The following is a 19,944-nucleotide window of genomic DNA, read 5'->3' on the forward strand; positions in this document are numbered from 1 at the left end:
CTGTGTGCCTGTGCATGCAGAAGTTGAAATGAGGGATTATAACTTCAGCAAACAGCTGCTTTGACCTGTAATAGGTATCCTCAGGGAAAACTAATTCAACAGGTATTACAGATGTTTTCACATCTTTCTTTGCCCTTTCACGGGCCAGGCTTTCAGGTGGCCAGCCGTGGTAACCTAGGTAATCCACATCATCTCTCTAGATGTAGGTGGGTAGCGTCTCACCTCTGCTATAAGGAATTAGTTGCCTGTGTCAATAGCTTGCAGTGCTGGTCTCTTAATGACCAACAAATTTGCATCTATTTTTTCTTATCTCTTCAGTCTGTCAGTGGTGTGCCTCTCTTTCTCTCTCGTTTTTTAAAAAATCTTCCATTTATCACTTTGGCAGTATATACTATTTGTGGGCAGCAACATCATTGCCCTGCAGTAATTTCAGTTGTGGTTAAAATGTTGATAGTAAAATGGATTATCTATAAAATATGCATCTTGGAGGTGGCCTTACTGAAGGTTTTTCTATAAATTCTGAAAAAAGACTTGGACATTTTTCCCCTCACAGAATTGATGTGAGAGGAGGGGAAAAAACCCCCTCGGTCTTAATAGCAGGTTGCGCCAGGAGTCATGAGTACCAAAATACGTTATCATATTGAGTTATTTGGGCACAGGAAACCTACATAAGGCGTATTTAATACTTTTTTTTTTTTCAGCGAATGCTTCTGATACACACTGTAGTGGAATAAGTATCATTATCACCAACATTTTGCAAGGGCTAGTTCTTAACTCTTTGGCTTCCAAAGCATGGGTCAGCGTACAGGACATCACCGTGATCAGCTTTTGCAAACACAGATGGAACATGCTAATTGGCGAAATTTGCAGTGCTGGGTATAGTGTAATAATAGTATGGTTTTAAAATAGCAAACAAATGTTTTGACAATAAACTGGTGTTAACTTTCCAGATGATCTGAGTGATACACACCGTTAGACTCTGTTCCTGCTGCCTTCCCAATAGATGGTCTTGCCCTATAAACCCAGTCCTGAAAATCCGTATTTGTGTTAGATTTGAGGATTGCTCCTTCTGGTTCCATTTTGTAAATTAGTAGTTCATAAATGTTTCCGTTAAGAATGATTTTGATATTTGATAATGGAAACAGCTGGGGCATCGTGCTTGGGAAGAGCAGCTACTTCTGCAGACAGCTTTATGAGCAAAATCCTTCCTGTTCTTCCAGCACTGCCCCACCTGCCATCGTTTTGTCAACCATCTGCACATAATCTTTGAAACAGTTTGAGGACCATCTCTTATTTCATAGCTTGATCAAATTATAATTATTTGTCAAGAAGATTTGTTTATTGTCCTCCGTAGATGTACAGTGAAAATTTTAAAGAATCACTTTTCTGTGGGTCCTGTAGCCTCAGTTTTGTTATCTTAGCTTGAGGTTATCAAAACAGGAATTAGTACTGTAGTCTGTCTTACTCTGCCTGGAAAAGTTGATATACATTGTGGTTATTTAGATGAAGAAATGCTAGAAAAGTCCTTGAATAAAATGCTGTACTGATCGTGTGCTACTGAGACTCTCCAAGCACAATTTGCACTTGGGCTTAATTCCAAAACTGTTAATGTGAGCTACATAAGCCAGTAAAGTGATGTAATGTAAAACAGACTTAACCCTATATATATAGTTACCCTCCTCCAAAAGAAATATTTATGTTAAAACATTTGAGCCTTATTTACTAGACTTGCTGGCTAATTATTAAAATGAGGACAAGCTCAAAGGTCCAAGGCTATATCTAAACTCTAGTATTTTTCTATCTAGTGCAAGAAGGAAATGCTGCTCAGCTGTCCAAATGCTTGGGCTCGCATTAGCCGATCAATGTGGAGCATGTAGGAAGATGGAGGCAGTGCAGTCTGCTGTGATTAAATCACTGAAACTGAGTGTGCTTTATGAGGCAGGGAGGGCAGGAGACCAGCATGGCTGAGTAAGGACCTCCTGGTCAAACTTCAGCACAAGAAGGAAATCACAGAATCCTGGACTGGTGGGGGTTGGCAGGGCCCTCTGGAGCTCATCCCACCCACCCCTGCTGGAGCAGGCACCCCCAGAGCAGGGGCACAGGGCCGCGTCCAGGCGGGGAGTGAATGTCTCCAGGGAAGGGACCCCACAGCCTCTCTGGGCAGCCTGTGCCCCTGCTCTGGCACCCGCACAGGGAAGGGGTTTGTCCTCATGTTCAGGTGGAACTTCCCGTGTTCCAGCTTGTGCCCGTGGCCCCTTGGCCTGGCGTTGGGCACCGCTGAAAAGAGCCCGGCCCCATCCCCCTGACACCCACCCTTCAGATATTTATAGGCATCGATGAGATCCCCTCCTCAGCCTTCTCTTCTCCAGGCTGAACAAGCCCAGGTCTCTCAGCCTTTCCTCACGAGGGAGATGCTCCAGCCCCTGATCCCCTTGGCAGCTCTGCGCTGGCCTTGCTCCAGCAGCTCCGTGTCCTTCTTAAACTGAGGGACCCAGAACTGGACGCAGCCCCCCAGATGTGGCCTCACTGGGGCAGAGCAGAGGGGGAGGAGAACCTCCCTCGCCCTGCTGGCCTCACTCCTTTCCATGCCCCCCAGGGCACCGCTGGCCCCCTTGGCCCCAAGGGCCCGGTGCTGGCTCAGGGTCACCTCGCTGCCCCCCAGCACCCCCAGGGCCTCTCAGCAGAGCCGCTCTCCAGCGGGTCACCCCCAGCCTGTGCTGGTGCGGGGGGTTGTTCCCCCCCAGGGGCAGGACCTGGCACTGGCTCTTGTTGAAATCCATGAGGCTCCCCTGGGCCCAGCTCTCCAGCCTGCCCAGGGCTCGCTGGGTGGCAGCACGGCCTGCTGGTGTATCAGCTGCTCCTTCCAGCTTGGTGTCACCAGCGAACTGGCTGAGGGGATGCTCTGTCCCATCATCCAGGTCATTGATGAATATGTTGAACAGGACTGGACCCAGCACAGCCCCTGGGGAACACCGCGAGTTACAGGCCTCCAACCAGACCCTGTGCTCTTGATCACGACCCTCTGAGCTTTGCCGTTCAGCCAGTTCTCAACCCACCTCTCTGCTCATCCAACCCACACTTCCTGAGCCTACCTATGAGGGCGTTATGGGAGACAGTGTCAGAAACCTTGCTGCAGTCGAGGTAAACAACACCCACTGCACTCCCTTCGTCTACCCAGGCAGTCACACCATCATAGAAAGCTATCAGGTTGGTCAAGCGAGATCTCCCCTTGGTGAATCCATGCTGACTACTTTTGATAACCTTTTCCTCTACATGCCTGGAGATGTCCTCCAGAATGAACCTCCATCACCTTTCTGGGATGGAGGTAAGACTGACAGGCCTATATTTTCCCAGGTCCTCCTTCTTGCCCTTTTTGAAGACTGGAGTGACATTGGCTACCCTCCAGCCCTTGGGCACCTCTCCTGCCCTCTGTGATATTTCGAAGATGATGGAAAGTGACTTAGCACCCTTGCCAGATTTAGTTCCAAGTGGGCCTTGGCCTTCCTCGTCACATCTCTCCATACCCTGACAATGTTCCTATATTCCTCCCAAGTGGCCAGTCCCTTTTTTGCACATACTGTAAATGACCTTCTTCCACTTGAGTTGTTCTAGAAGCTCTTTGCTCATGGGTGTGGATCTCCTGGCTCCTTTGCTAGGCTTCTTCCTCATAGGGGTACACTGATCTTGAGCTTGGAGGAAGTGGTACTTGAATATTGACCAGCTCTCTTGGACACCCCCTGCCTTCTAGAGCCCTAGCACATGTGATTCCTCCAAGCAGATCTTTGAAGAGGCCAAAGTTAGCTCTGCTGAACTCCAGGGTTGTAATCCTATTTGTCACCCTGCTTCTTCCACGCAGGGTCTTGAACTGCTGGATATGATATCCATCATATCATGGTCACTGCAGCCAAGGCTGCCTCCAGCCCTCACATCCTCAACCAGATCTTTCCCGTTTGTTAGTATAAGTTCCAGCAGCACACTGTGATCGCATGCAGATCTCTAGTTCCTCCTGTTTATTCCCCACGCTGCAGGCATCGGTGTACAGGCATTTCAGAGGTACTTGGGCACACAAGTTTCCCTGGAGGGGTGCACGAGACCCACTACAGCCATGCACACCCTTGAGGTGGTTGGTCTTCTGATTGTCATCTCCTGAAGCAGCTAAGGCACCTTTGTCACTGCTCTGGTTGGCCTGGCTGATTCCCCCATTGGATGTGATGCCACTTTGGCCCCCACCCCCCAGGTCCTTCAGTTTTAGCCTGCCTCACCAAGTTGGCCAGCCTGCTGCCAAAGATTCCCTTGTCCCTTCTAGACAGGTGGATTCTGTCCCTCCCTAACATCTATTATTGCCTGGGAAAGTCCCGTTGTCATAAAAGCCAAAACCCTCGTGATGGCACCAGCCATGTAGCCAAGAGTTGATTTTCATTATTTGTCTATTACTGGCTGCCCACTATTCTCCAACCGGTAAGATGGAGGGGGTGGTGACTTGTGCACTGGTATTTTTGACTTGCTCCCCGAGGGGCTTTCTGGTCTTCCTTGGTTCTGCCTAGACTCTGGCTTGTAGCATCATTTGTGCCCCCATGGAAGAGTAACAGCAGATAGTAATCTGTGCTCCTGACAAGTTGTGGCACCTTCTCAGCGATGTCTCGGACCTTAGCTCCTGGAAGGGGGCAAACCTCTCATGACTCCCTGTCAGGTCGGCAGACAGGCGCCTTGGTGCCTTTTACCAGAGTCACCCACTACGAGCCCTCGTCTTTCCTTTTTACGGTATCCGCTCTGTGCTGCTGGTACAGCTGCACCTTGCAGACCTTGCAAGGCACCCTCTGTCTTCCTTGAAATCTCGTGGCAGGCAGGTGAAGTCCCCGGTGACTGGAGAACAGGGAGTGGTGCTCTGGGGAGACCTTACTGCAGCCTTGCAGTACTTTAAGGGGGCTTATAAGAAAGGGGCAATGGTTTTAAACTGAAGAAGAATAGATTTAGCTTGGATATACGGAAGGCATTTGTTACGATGCGGGTGGTGACACACTGGCATGGTTTGCCCAGAGACGTGTGGCTGCCCCGTCATTGGAAGTGTTCAAAGTCAGGTGGGACAGGACTCCGTCCTTTATTTTGGAGGTTTTGTGAACATGCAGAGTATTGGATGCGTTAGTTTGTCATCAGAGTTTTTGTAAAACCTCAAGGATTTCTTTTAAAGTGAAAGTGAATATTGTAAATGTGTTCACTTAAAAAAAAAAAAACCAAACTGCATCTTCTGCAAGTATAATTGCCTTATACTTCTCAGTGACACATCTTGTTGTTCAAAGTTTTGCATTTGAACAGAAAAGCGATTTGCATGCTGGCTTAAGCTAAAAAAAAAAAGTGATGGAGCAACTACTCTGTGGCAATTGGAAATTGAAAATTTTAAACTACTTTTTTCTTTTTCTTTCCTTCCATCTGTTTGGAAAGTTATTTTCATGCAATTACATCATTTAAACTTTACATAAGGAATTATTGCAAATGATTCCTATGTGGTTCTGCTTTTTGTTGCCAGTATTGCATTCTCTTCCACCGCCGCTCCACGCATCTGCTCTGTGATGTCTATATTGCCATCTATTGATGACAGTGGAAATGTATCTACAGGCGTTGGGTAACCAGTGGTGGTACTGAGTTATATTATTATTTCATTAATAATACAAGCTCTCATTAATTGTGAAAAAATATTTAGTTTACATCAATTCACAAGAAAGAGTAAATGCTATAAAATGAGAATCAGCCAACAGAGGAAAGAATAGTCATCCTTATCTTCCCCCCAAATTTATATGCTCCACCTGACATACTTGCTCTATGCCAGGATTAAAATCCATGTTATAATACCAAAATTTGAAAAAGATATTAAATCCCTTTCGTTTTAGCCACTCAATCTGCTTCGTTTTTTTCTGTGTCACACGGTTAATATTGATGGGTTTTATATTGCCTGTAGTTCATCGGGGGTGGGCAGGGATGTAAGCAAAGACACAGAACAAATGCCGCAGTATGTTAATTTTGTTTTCAGAACTTGTGATTGTAATTCCTGTAGTGTGGGGTTGCTTTATGCCAGTGGTATGTATTTGTACCATCCTGTAACTGTAGATTTCAGTGTAATGTGTTTTTTTCCAGTGTTCAGAAAGGGAGATCTTACAATTTCTGGTTTGAATTATCGGTCGTGGAATTTCTTTTGTTGTATTAGCTACCTAAGATAAGACCATTAAACTGAAGACACTGAACTCTTTGTCTGATGGATGTTTTCTTTATAGGCTACAGAAAGTGAGATGGGAGACGTTGATTTAACAGGTCTTCCAGAAGCACCTGTAGACTCTGAAGATGAAGAAGAAGAGGAGGATGAAGATATTGACAGAACTTCAGATCCGCTTCTAGGGCGAGATGTTGTACGAGAGTGCCTTGAGAAAGAGCCTGCAGATAAAACTGATGATGATATTGGTGAGGAAGGGGGGGGAAGAATCTTTACGTGAAACTATATCGTATGATATCTGTAAGAGAAGCGTATCTGACAACTGTTCAGTGAGTTAATGTTAAATGTATATTCTCATAATTATGAAATTATGTCTTCCAGAGATCACTTTGCTCTAGTGATACTGTTAATGAATGATTTCTCCTCTAACTGAGAGTATTTGTTCTGAGAAACTAAGTATTTTAAAAAGCAATCTGAGATGCTTAAGATGTCAAGTATTACAGTCACTGTAAGTGCTGATAGGAGGGAGGGATAGGTAGCAAGGTAACTTTGACCGCCTGAAACTGTTCAATTAGTTATTAAGTGTCAAAGAGAATATAATACTACTGCAGTACAGATTAATGTAATTGTAAACTGGAAAACATTTAAGATTAAAACAACTTGCTGCAGTGTTTAACTGGAAACTGGCATTAGTTTAACAGTAAAATTTGTGTTATGCTATATACTTCAGATTATTTCTCTAAACACTGGAAAGGCATTTCATGCTCCTATCAAGCTTATAATTACTGTACTGTAAGGGTATTTTTAATTTTTTCTAACCGTTTGAAGCTGAAGTGATTTTACACTCCAGCCAGCCTGCTGCTGTAAGAGTCAATCAGAGCACGATCAAGGCTGTAGAGCCGAGTTCCGGTGGTTGATGACAAAACGCATACTGGGCTCATTTAGCCACAGGCACTAATGGGGATTGTAACACCACTGAGCCATTTTTCCATGAATTTAACTGAGATTTAATATATCTGTGGAGGGTAAGGTATCTAAGGAACCCCTGGGCCTTGCAGTCTTCATATAAATGTTTCCTTTGTCTAACAGAGCAATTATTGGAATTTATGCATCAACTCCCTGCCTTTGCAAACATGACTATGTCTGTGAGAAGAGAACTTTGCTCAGTGATGATATTTGAAGTAGTAGAGCAAGCAGGAGCCATCATACTTGAAGACGGCCAAGAAGTAAGTGACCGCTCACAACACGATTCGCGTGCTATCGGCAGCAGGTTAGCAAGGGCATCTGGGGGCAAAGGGCTGGGAAATCTGTTTCCCATCTCTGCACCTCGCTCGCACCTGAAAGTCAGAGAATTCTTCTCTTACTGTGACCAGTGCCCAGAATCCCCAAACCTTAGCTCATCCCTTTGGGACATTCTGTTGTGTGTGACTATCTCGTTCGAGACTTCAGCGTGGCCCAGTACTGACATAAACCAGCATTCGATATGTTGTTACCAGGTAAATGCTAACGTCTGGAGGAGTTTATTTCAAAGATTATTTGTGGCAGAGAAGAATGCATCATTTCGATGGGTAAAATAACTCTCTTCTTATAATGTAGGTTTTTTAACTACTGACATGGAGAGGTATCCTTGCTCAACAACACAGGTGGTATAACATAAATGTCCAAACTAGGAGCAGTTCCAGACCTATTCAGTGGGAGGAGGCAGATGTTCAAATTGTTCAGTGATTAGGCTCCCGACAGAGGTGCTCTGAAGCACTATTTTGAAACCTCCCTCTGTCCTTGGATCAACACATCTGGAATGGCCGTAGCAGGTCATCCCTCCAAGAGGACCGGGTGGACTCTTGTCCCTGGCAGTGACCAAATGGGCACCCCGGGGAAGAGCGTTCATCCTCACTGAACGGTATAACTATACTGTAGCAATTAGCCCACTGATGAAAAAAACAATCTATTCATCGACATTCCTCCCTACTGAATTAGTTCTGAAATGAAAGAAGAATGCTGAAAAGCGTTCTTGTTCAGTCATTTTTATTGCTTGCCTTACAGCGCGCATTTTTAGCGAATTAAAAGTTGCAAAGCTGTGGTGACAACAAACTGGAGACTGCAAAGAATAAGCCTTTCTGAGATAAGAGCACTGGAACAGCTTGTAGCAGTTGTTGAATTAGCTTCACTTTTTAAGTTTGTTTTTCACTTCCTCTAGCTCGATTCTTGGTATGTTATTTTAAACGGCACAGTGGAAATCAGCTATCCTGATGGGAAGAGTGAGAGTCTCTGTATGGGAAATAGCTTTGGGATTACTCCCTCGCTGGACAAGCAGTACATGCACGGAGTGGTCAGAACCAAAGTAGATGATTGCCAGGTAAGATTACAATTCCATACAACTACCTTGTACATGCATCTAATAAAAAACAGACTACTTTCATCTTAAGGCATGATCTTTACTGCAGGAGCAGAAAAAAGGAGGTTGGTATTTTATTGGTCAAGTTGAGTTAATTGTACACTTTTTAGTAGCTGGGATTTATTTCACGCTGCCGGTGTGTGAGAAACAGGAACTTCAGCTTTATGCTGAAACCTAAGCTTAGTCCGCCCCAGTCACGCTGTGTTCGTGATTGACACGTGGTAAGAACAGATAAAAAGGAAATGTCCATTTCCACTTCTTACGGGCTTTGTCCTCTATCTTGTTTCGCCCAGTCAAAGAGCCTTTTGGAGATATAAGAAGGTGACAGGTTCTATGTGTCTCCTAACTTTCTCTCTCGTGGGGTTGGTCTCAAATGCTGCGCTGTTGTGCTCGTGTCGAAGCAGCCCGGAGATGCGGGTGCATTCATGTATTAGATGTTTGTTAACAGTCCTGTGTTGTTCGGGGGCAGTTTGTGTGTATAGCCCAGCAAGACTACTGGAGGATTCTGAACCACGTGGAAAAAAACACTCATAAAGTGGAGGAAGAAGGAGAAATTGTTATGGTAAAGGAGCACAGGGAGCTGGATCGCAGTGGAACCAGAAAAGGACACATAGTTATCAAGGTGAATTTCTTTCTATGCTTTCTATTAATCTAGTAAACCATTATTTATTAGTAGATTAATACAATTTGGGTTTGATTCTAGAACACATACTCAGTTTTGTCTGTCTCAGATTGAAAAAATTGATGGGAAGGAATTTATATTATTCTACAAATTTATTTCCATCTCCCTTTTAATAAAGTTAGACCTCTTCAGCACATATATTGAGTTTTGTATCGGGAGCACCCTTGTGCCCCTTTATGTACTCATCTGTTCTCTGTAATCTGGAAGAGGAACTTACACTGTTTATTAAAAATAAAATGCAGGGAAGTTACTGATTGTTTTAGCCAGGTATGTCCTATGCAAAAACATTTGGGCTGAGAGAAGCATGAAGATTTGATTTAAACACGTTAGTGTGTTTCCTTCTGAGTTTGCCGTAACTGAAACTTGAAAAGGGATGTACTGTTCACATCGTTCTATGTTAAAGTACTCTCTAGAGAGAGGTAGTGATGAGAGATACCAGTTATTTTTTGCCTTTAATTTTTAAGGCAACACCTGAGCGACTCATCATGCACTTAATAGAAGAACATTCTATTGTGGATCCAACCTACATCGAAGATTTCCTTTTAACGTACAGAACGTTTCTAACAAGCCCCCTGGAAGTTGGAAATAAACTCTTGGAATGGTTCACGGTGGACAGCCTCAGGGATAAGGTTGGTTTGAGTCTGAGAGATTAGTGTTTCTGGTGAAAACGTCTCCAAATTGAGTCCGTCTTGTCTTGCTGTGATAAAATAGCTAGAACGTAATCCTAATTTATATGGACTATTTTAAAGCAAATTATTTTTCACTAGTATCAAGAATGGATTCTCCAGTGTGTTGTGTGTGTGTAGTGCCCTGTCCTAAATTATATGTGGCACTGCTTCTCTTCTGCAGAATGATAAATACTGCTTCCTATTTAATTTAAAGATATAAATGCCAGTCTCTGAAATCCTTTTTCACCAGAAACGCAGGGAAATTGTGTTCCTGATCTCTTGGACATACAATCTTTCTTTTCCCAACAGCTTTCTGCTTGTCCTCCCTAGTTTTCTATCGTAGAGCTTTTCAGTGTATCGAGCACATTTTGTTTGAGCAGCTTATTACAAGCTCTGTACTTAAACTCTGCTCAAGACAGGTGCAGTTGATAAAAATGCTTCCATAAATAGAACGAGGTTCAACTCCCATGTGCGCGTGCGTGCAGTTAGGTAAAAGTGTTCATAGTCTGGAACCTGCATCCATGTCCAATTTGTTGAAAATTATGGCAGTAAAATTCTTAGCCAGCGGTTTTATGTGTTCTAGCTTTGAGCTGAAGGAAACCCAACAGGCTATCAAATTGCTGTGTTTTTTTTGGTGTAGGAAATTGTCTGGGGCCTTTTGCTGTGGTTACTGCTTCTCTTCTCGCCTTTTTCCATGCTGTTCTTTTTGGCAACTACTGGTTTTTAAGGAAAGGAAAGTAAAAGAAAATTGTCTCAGCAAATAAAAGAGGAAATTGTTTATTTTTAGAAGAGAAACTGCTATAGATTGCTTTATCCATCCATGTTATTAAAAAAACTAGTTGTCAGACTGACTTTAGCACGTACGGTAGTAACTCTGCAGCATGTAGAAACGCAACCTGAAGATTTGACTGAAAGTTCTTAAAAGAAAGCTTTTTATTAGCACAATGTACTTCTTAGAACTTTCTTTAAGGAGATCATTAGGATGCTTTAAAAAGGTAAGTTTTTAAACAGCATAAGGAAGAGTTACCTGAAGATGGATTTGTGCACCAGTAAGTACCGGGTGACGTGGCCAGTTAGCTACAAAAACGTTTGGTTTTTTTATTGTTCATTTGTTTCCACAAATGAAAGGAAAAGAGAAGATAATTTAATGTGCAAGTGTCTTCTGCTTGGCAACAGATGCAGTAACCTGCCATACGTTATTTTGCCATGTCCTTGTATTCTTCTTTGCATATAGATTAAAGCCTGTAGGAGAAGAATCATAAGTACCTTTGCAGATACATTTTTTTTTTTTTTCCCCCCACAGGTTACCAGAGTGGTCCTGCTGTGGGTGAACAATCATTTTAATGACTTTGAAGGAGATCCTGCTATGACTCGATTTCTGGAAGAATTTGAAAAGAACTTGGAAGATACGGTAGGGGCAAAAAAGAATGACTGTCATACTTTCTAATGTTTCTAATGTTTTAATTTTCCAGCGTGTTACCAGTGACTAATCCTTCGCAGTCTGTAAGTCTAACAGTCAATAGATGGCTTTTAATATAGGCATATTTGTTCTTAAATATATATTTTGATATAAAGCCCATACAAAATAGTACATACGGCACTCATTTATGTGTTTTGGCATTACTGCAAAAGAGGACAAGGTTTATTTAGTAAGATTTAGATACGTGGCCTTGTAAGTCCTTTTTCTGGCACGTGGGGTTTTTTTTTTTCACAACTGTTTTTCCATTTCCAGTAAAAGAAACATTGCGCTCCATTTTGTGTCTTCTCTGTTACAGAAGATGAAAGGACATCTGAGATTGCTGAATATTGCCTGTGCTGCCAAAGCAAAATGGAGACAAATCACCCTGCAAAAACCTTCTAGAGATTCGCCGCTGTTTTTCAGCCTCCTTGGAGGAAGTGACAAGGGGTTTGGTATTTTTGTAGAGACTGTGGAAATGGGCAGTAAAGCAGCAGAAGCCGGACTCAAGCGTGGTGATCAGGTAAAAAGGATAAAGTTCATTTAAAATATCCATCTCTTACTTTATTAAAGAAAATTCTGGTTCATCCAACTGTAGTGATTCCAACAAAAAGAATATGCTGTTTACTAAAAGCAAACAACTGGCTGGTATTCTATTGTGAATGCCACGGTTCAGCTTCAGTTTCCATGTGTTAAATGGGTTTCTATTAAATAGTTTTCAAAATATTTAAATATTTCAAAACAGGATGAGAAAAGAAACCAAATTGTGGTTATTTTAGGAAACTTTCTGATCAGACATATGGTTAAGTTGAAGCTATCAGATTGTTTTGTTGGATTGACTCCCACCTAGTGCAAATTATCCCTCTTCCCTGAGGCTGGTGGAGCAATGACAGTTCACGCCAAGTGAAGATCTGGCCTTCGATGTAATATCAGTGCTACAGTTCCTGATTCACTATTTTTGATTTGGGTGCGGTTCCTAGTTGCGAGAATGACATCTTATCACAGAAAATAAATTTGGGCAAAGCATTTATCAGGGAGAAAGGTCCTGGCTTGTTTACAGGCTATAACTTCACTGATGTGATGAAAATGGTTATTTTACAAGGAATGTTTTAATTCTACAGCTGCTGTAAAGATGATATGATAACTTCTGGAAAGTTCTTACTGTGCTTATATCACCACCTTTGTATTTGTAACTGTTGTAAACAGTTGTTTTCCTAATAGTTCAGTTTTTATTTCTTCTTAAAGATAATGGAAGTAAATGGACAGAATTTTGAGAACATTACCTTTGTAAAAGCTCTGGAAATCTTGAAGAACAACACTCATCTCTCCATTACTGTAAAAACAAACATTTTTGGTGAGTAGACTTCATATACGATGTATTTTTGTGGATGTGACTCCAGTTTCTAGAAGTGCAATAACATTCCACTCCCCACCCAACTTGCTCTAGGAGTGAAAAGCTGTGCAGAAGTCCGCTGCTTGTGCCTCCGTTTGCTCAGATAAGTTCCTGTGTGCCAAGGGCTGCACGCTGAGTGGCTCAAAGCCAGCATAGCCAGCTCTTTACTCCCTGAGAAAACCTCGAATGACTGTTTAAGCAGCTTTAGTGTCCCTTCATGCGATATGGCTGAACCAGAGCCAAGGGATCTGGGCCAAAATATTTTTGCCAAGAAACAGCGAAAACGTAAAACTGGGCTTTTGTGAAACTTCTTATAATGGCTGTAAGAATGATAGGATAAATTGCCTTTATATCTAAGATTGAAAAGGGGATATAAAAAGCAGTATGGCATATAAATGTTGGCTTTTAATTGTCAATGTGAATATAAACACATAAATACCCTTTTAAAATCTCAGTCAAGCCATCTGTTCTTTTTCCATAATCCTATTCAGGCAACAGAATAACTGTAGCTACAGAAAGAACGAAACAGTGCACAAGATATCTCCTTCCTCTGTAGCTGTGTTTGAGACCTGATGGTTTCCTTTTCTTACTTTTTCTCCAGTTAGCTGCCTTTGTTCGCTGCTGGTTTTCTTTTCAACTATTATTTTCTGTTTATCACTGTGCAGGTAAAAAATGTCAAGATCCTAGCAGTTGCTCATTGGCATAATAGGAAAACTATGATATAATTGCCACCATGGAAACATGGTGGGGTGACTCGCACAACTGGAGTGCTGCAAAGGATGGCTGTGAACTCTTCAGAAGGGGTAGGCAAGGCAGGAGAGGCGGTGGGGTAGTCCTGTATGTTAGGGAGTGCTTTGATTGTCTGGAGCTTGATGATGGTGACGATAGGGTTGAGTGTTGATGGGTAAGAATCTGGGAGAAGGCCAACAAGGCACATACCATAGTGGGAGGCTGCTATAGACCACCCAACCAGGATGAAGAGGCAGTTGAAATATTCTGTAAGCAGCTGGGGGAAGCCTCACAATTGCTAGCCCTTGTTCTCATGAGGGACTTCAACTTACCAGATGTCTGCTGGAAATACAGTCCAGCAGAGAGGAAAGTGTCTCGGAGGTTCCTGGAGAGTGTGGAAGAGACCTTCCTGACAGCTCTTGAGGGAGCCAGCTAGGGGAGGCGCCCACTGGACCTGTTGTTTCCAAACAGAGAAGGACTTGTGGGTGGTGTGACGGTTGGAGGCCGTCTTGTGCATAGTGATCATGAAATAAGAGTTTTTGATTCCTGGAGAAGTAAGGAGGGGGGTCAGCCGAACTGCTCCCTTGGCCTTCTGGAGGTCAGACTTCAGCCTGTTCAGGAAACTGGTTGACAGTGCCTTGGGAGGCGGTCCTGAAGGGCAAAGGAGTCCAGGAAGGCTGGACATTCTTCAAGAATGAAATCTGAAAGGCGCAGGAGCGGGCTGTCCCCGTGTGCCAAAAGGTGAGCCAGCGGGCAAGACAACTGGGCTGGCTGAACAGAGCTTTGGCTGGAACTGAGGAAGAAAAGGGGAGTTTATGGCCTTTGGAAGAAGGGACAGGCGACTCGGGAGGACTACAAAAATGTCATGAGGTTACGCAGGGAGAAAATTAAAAGGGCCAAAGGCCAACTAGATTTAGCCCAAATCTGGCTACTGCCGTAAAAGACAATAAAAAATGTTTCTATAAATACATCAGCAACAAAAGGAAGGCTAAGGATAATCTCCATCCTTTATTGGATGTGGAGGGAAACATAGTGACAGAGGATAAGGAAAAGGCTGAGGTACTTTATGCCTTCTTAGCCTCAGTCTTTACTAGCAAGACCAGTTGTTCTCGGGGTACCCAGCCCCCTGAGCTGGATGGCAGGGATGGGGAGCAGAATGAAGCCCCCATAATCCAAGATGAAATGGTAAGCGACCTGCTATACCACCTAGACGGACACAAGTCTCTGGGGCCGGATGGGATCCACCCAAGGGTACTGAGGGAGCTGGCAGAGGTGCTCACCAAGCCACTTTCAATCCTTTATCAGCCTTCCTGGCTGGAAAGACAGTCCAGGGAACTACAAGGCTGTCAGCCTGACCTCAGTGCTGGGGAAGGTTGTGGAGCAGATCATCTTGGGTGCCATCACACGGCATGTACAGGACAACCAGGGGATCAGGCCCAGCCAGCATGGGTTTATGAAAGACAGGCCCTTCTGCACTAACCTGATCTCCTTCTATGACAAGGTGACCTGCTTAGTGGATGAGGGGAAGGCTGCGGACGTTGTCTACCTAGACGTTAGCAAAACCTTTGACACCATTTTGCACAGCATCCTCCTGGAGAAGTGGCTGCTCAGGGCTTGGATGGGTGTACTCTTTGCTGGGTAAAAAACTGGCTGGATGGCCAGCCCAAAGAGTTCCGGTGAAGGGAGTTAAATCCAGCTGGTGGCTGGTCACAAGTTCCCCAGGGCTCAATTTTGGGGAGAGTTCTGTTTGATGTCTTTATCAGTGATCAGGATGAGGGGATCGAGCGCACCCTCAGTAAGTTCACAGATGATACCAAGTTGGGTGGGGCCGTTGATCTGCTTGAGGGTAGGAAGGCTTTACAGAGGGATCTGGACAGGTGGGATGGATGGGCTGAGGCCAACTGTATGACGTTCAGCAAGGCTAGGGTAGGGATGGTGCCCTGGCACTGGTGAGGCCCCACCTCAAATCCTGGGTTCAGTTTTGGGCCCTTCAGGACAAGAAGGACCTTGAGGTGCTGGAGCATGTCCAGAGAAGGGCAACAGAGCTGGGGCAGGGTCTGGAGCACAAGTGTGCTGGGGGGCGGTTGGGGGGGTTTGGCCTGGAGAAGAGGAGGCTGAGGCGACACCTTATCGCTCTCTACTCAACTACCTGAAAGGAGGTTGTAGCGAGGTGGGTGATGGTCTCTCCTCTCTCCTGTCACTAGTGACTTGGGAGAAAACGGCCTCAAGTTGCACCAGGGGAGGTTTAGATTGGGTATTAGGAACAATTGGTTCACTGAAAGGGTTGTCCAGCTGCCCAAGGAAGTGGTGGAGTCACCATCCCTGGAGGTGTTTAAAAGACATGTAGATGTGGCGCTTGGGGACACGGTTTAGTGGTGGGCTTGGCATCGCTGGGTTCGTGGTTGGACTTGGTGATCTTAAAGGTTGTTTCTAACCTAAACCATTCTATGGTTCTGTAATTCCAACAAAGCATAAAATAGCCATGGTAACGGTGGTCCAGACTAACATGAAATGACATAAAATAAAGCATAACTGAGACTGAGGCAGTGATAGATAGTTCATTTGTATTATAAATGTAAGCAGTGTACATTTACGAGATGATTCTTAACCTCTTCTCTTCCCGCTAGCTAATATAATTTCAGGGTGATGTCCCTTATACATTTTAATGAATTCATGTCTTGAAGCATTTTTTCCACAGTGGTACTTATTATCCTGTCTTTTTAATTGAGTGCTAAGTGCCTGGTGCTGACAATGAGCGATTCTTGTATTCGAATCTATACTGTGAAGACTTGTAGCCTTACATTTTGTTACCTAATAGAAAGAGGCAATTCGGTTGGAACTTTTTATAAAGTCCTGGTTGTCTTGCTCGTAGGGACAGCCTAAAAAATTTGCTCTGTACGGTTCTGCATTCTCCCACTATCACTGTGTTTTTGACAGAAAATACTGATTTTCTGACTTGAGTGATTTTAAAAGATTTTAAAAGATTTTAAAAGATTTTTTAAAAAAATATTTTTAATTGATAAACCAATTTGAACCATTTCTTTTCACCTTTTTTATGTGGGAAGAAACACACAAAACATAAATGCTATCTTTTCCATGGAATTATATCTTTGGAAATGTCAGTTTTGGTAATAGACTGGCTGAGTTTGATGAATGCGATAGGAAATTTGATGCAGCTTCTATTCAGTAGTCTTACTAAAAGCAAACAAAGGCAGTTTTGGAAAAGATCAGTCTGTCTTGCAGTTATTCTTGAGGAAGCATCTGCACTCCATTACCTACAAGATGCAGACAAAAAAGTCCATAAATACCTAGAGCTGATTGCCATGAACGCAATGTTTCCTTATTACCTATCTGGTGACAGTAGACTAGGTCTATTAAATTTGCTGTGATACGTGCTAATTTCGAAAGTAGTTCGGAGAACTCTGCTCTGCAGAGTGTGCCATTGTTTTTATTGAACATTCAGGGGTTACTCTTTGTCAAGGTAATGAAAAGCAAAACCGAAATGGGAAAAGACACACATCCTTAGAATCAAAATTAAAAAGCAAAGTATTGCCTGGTTTGTAACTATTTGGTTCGCTTTTTCTGCAGGGATGGGGAAAGCAAAAGGTTTGAGGGGAAAGAAGAATTCACTGTGAAGTCTTAAGTGTGCAAAGGTAAATCACAGTGATTGTATCTTCCCTTACAGTGTTTAAGGAGCTGCTCTGCAGGATAGGACAAGAGAAGAATGGAATTCCACATATTCCAAAAATTGCAGAAAAGAAAAACAACCGTTATTCCATCCCAGATATGCCTGGAGATGTGGAACAGATGTTTCCCCGTGAAAAAGGAAACAAGAAAATGAAAGCAAACACTGTATCTGGGGGGAGAAACAGAATCAGGAAAATTTTAGACAAGACCCGATTCAGCATCTTGCCTCCAAAACTCTTCAGGTTTGTCAGACTTTTCTGGTCAAAAAGTAATTGTTCCTTATTGGGTTGTGATATTTTAGTTGCTTCGTATCGTCAGCCATTATGTCCATGTTGCTTATGTTTTTAAAAAAACCCCACAGAGATCTGACCCATAAATGCAGAACAGGACCAAAGTGTGTTTTGTCTCCCAGCGAACACTTTCCAATACGCTTTTCCTCGGCCCTTGTTTGGAAAGCCTGTCTACAACGTGTAATTAAAACATCTGAATGCCATTATTTTTCATAGCTTCGTTCATCCCAAGATGAATATAAGGAGCTTAATGCACATAACAAACAAAACTGTTTTGCAGTGATGGTAGCGTGAGCCAGTCGCAGGATGACAGCATCGTTGGGACTCGGCAGTGCAGACACAGCCTGGCCATCATGCCTATTCCGGGAACGCTCTCATCCAGCAGCCCTGACCTGTTGCAGCCTACAACTAGCATTCTGGATTTCTCTAATCCTTCAGGTAAAACAGCAGCATTAACTTGATGTACAGGATGATTACAAGGCAGCTGGTTCGGGGAGAATTTACCAGCATCAGGCATGCCGAGTGCAGTTACCTGTTTATCCTGTGGCCCCAGCAGGGCCGAACTGGAGGTTTGATGAAAACTCAAAGTGCCTGAACTCTCTCGCCTGCTTTTTGTAATCTGACACTTAGCTTGTTTTTACAAAGAAATGTATTTTGCCACCTTGGAGAGTCTTTGATTTACAGGAGTTTACCAGAGCTCTGGTGGAAGCAGATTATCCTTGTCTGCACCTTTTCCCGATACCAGTACTCCTGGTGATTTGATTTGTCCGTCTTTGAATATATATTTCAGGCAGTATTGTGGAATGACTAGGACTGCCATGGTACCAACACAGTGATACTAATGTTTAATGTTTTGCAAATGTTATGTATATTCAACTGTATGTCTGAAAAACTGAAAAAAATGTTTTGAGATGCGTGGTCTATGCTTTCACTGCTGTTACTGGAGCAGTGCAGTTTATGGGGTGGCTGGAAGAGGCATTTGCTGTTATATGCAGCTGCCTGTAAACGTGTGAAGTCAGAGTCTTGCTTCCCTATTTCAAGTTCTGTGCACAACTACATGTTCTGTGAAGTGTTTATGTACACTTGTGTTTACGTAAACTTGTGGATTTGCCTTTTAAAAGGGGTGCACACAGGTATATCCTATCAAGCGCCTAAATATCCATAGCAAATAAGTTCCCTTTTTGCTGCAGAACTGTTCTTGCTGTCTGCATGGGAGCCACGCACATGTTCTCTAAGAATCTTCATTTAATACCATGCGAGTTACCACATAATATGAAATATTGCTGACTAGTCCTTCTTACCTTTACTTTAAGTGTACCGTAACAAATATGCTGTCATTTTTGAATGGCAGAGAAAATCAAATATTTCTGACAGTCTACAACATACACTTGATAAGTTTTGTAAACATCTACATCTTCATTTCGTGTTGACACGGTTTCTTTTTTCTTTTTTTTTTTCCTGCCCGCAGCTGTTGGGTTTTACTGTAAGTATCCTGATGTATAGCATCCTCTGGACCTTAATACTGCATGGCTTGCCTGTTAAACTTAACACTTTCATACGTTGCATTGACGTAGCTATTACTGTTAGGGCATTAGAGCGTCCTGTGCCCTGTAGTCTTCCCTTAAATGAAACAGATCCGTAGGTTCCCTGTACGGGAACAGCGCTGTACCGAGGCAGGGACCTGCGTTTTATTCCCGTTTCTGCCACCGACACACCGAATGACCTTTGGCAGGTTACTTTGCTTCTCTGTGACCTTGCTTTAAAGGACTGAAGTTGCTTACATCCCTGTTATAGAGACGGAAGCTTTAGATGATAACGTAGTTTGAGATTTAGTTTGTTCTTCCGTATAACTGAAATTATGTGCATGTAAACTCAAAACGTGTTTTGTGATGGCAACACAAGCTGAATAACAATGCCTAAGAAAATATTTTTTTATTAATGTTTACCTGCTTAAAAGCAAAGGCCCTGAAGACAGACGTGTGTTTGTAATAAGTTTCCCCCACCTCTCACAAGTTACACTAAGGCTTGGTTGCATGGTGATTTTTTTTGCCTATTTTTTCCCACCGAAATTACATTTCAGCTTCTGATTTTCTACCTTGAGTGTGTTCTGATTTTTAGCTACGTTGATAGCAAGGTATAGATGTCTCTTCCGTTGATTTATTATGATTTCTATGAGTGCAGGCATTTCCCAAATTATTCAGTGTGTCATTTTCACCACTTCCACTCTGAAATAAGCACATAATACTTACTTTTCTCTTTTATTGCCCCATTCGTGTATGCAAGGAGCTTTTCAAATTCAGTGAGTCCCCAACCAAGACTATTCTATTAATGTTGAAAGTCATAATAATGAAACCGTTAGTTGAACTAGTCTTCAATCAGATTCTTTTTTTACGCCTTGTTTCCTCTCATCTTCCAGTTGATTTCAAGCTGATGTTGAAGCTT

The 19,944-nt window shown here is 43.1% G+C and overlaps 1 protein-coding gene across 7 annotated transcripts in view; it reads left to right on the forward strand.

Moving 5' to 3' along the window:
• Positions 1-19,944, forward strand: part of RAPGEF6 (Rap guanine nucleotide exchange factor 6) — a 141,608-nt gene that overhangs the window by 90,783 nt on the left and 30,881 nt on the right. For 4 of the 7 annotated variants that reach the window (XM_064458296.1, XM_064458297.1, XM_064458292.1 and 1 more), the window contains exons 9-18: positions 6,267-6,450; positions 7,292-7,428; positions 8,400-8,558; positions 9,067-9,219; positions 9,744-9,908; positions 11,251-11,358; positions 11,723-11,926; positions 12,649-12,757; positions 17,211-17,454; positions 17,783-17,940. In XM_064458296.1, the coding sequence (XP_064314366.1) occupies positions 6,267-6,450; positions 7,292-7,428; positions 8,400-8,558; positions 9,067-9,219; positions 9,744-9,908; positions 11,251-11,358; positions 11,723-11,926; positions 12,649-12,757; positions 17,211-17,454; positions 17,783-17,940 (1,621 nt within the window). Of the gene's footprint in view, positions 1-6,266; positions 6,451-7,291; positions 7,429-8,399; positions 8,559-9,066; positions 9,220-9,743; positions 9,909-11,250; positions 11,359-11,722; positions 11,927-12,648; positions 12,758-17,210; positions 17,455-17,782; positions 17,941-18,970; positions 18,986-19,944 lie in introns of all 7 variants that reach the window. The other 3 variants (XM_064458295.1, XM_064458291.1, XM_064458293.1) reach the window with 1 other exon arrangement.

Source organism: Phalacrocorax carbo, chromosome 8 (assembly GCF_963921805.1).
Source record: "Phalacrocorax carbo chromosome 8, bPhaCar2.1, whole genome shotgun sequence".
Classification (NCBI taxonomy): domain Eukaryota; kingdom Metazoa; phylum Chordata; class Aves; order Suliformes; family Phalacrocoracidae; genus Phalacrocorax; species Phalacrocorax carbo.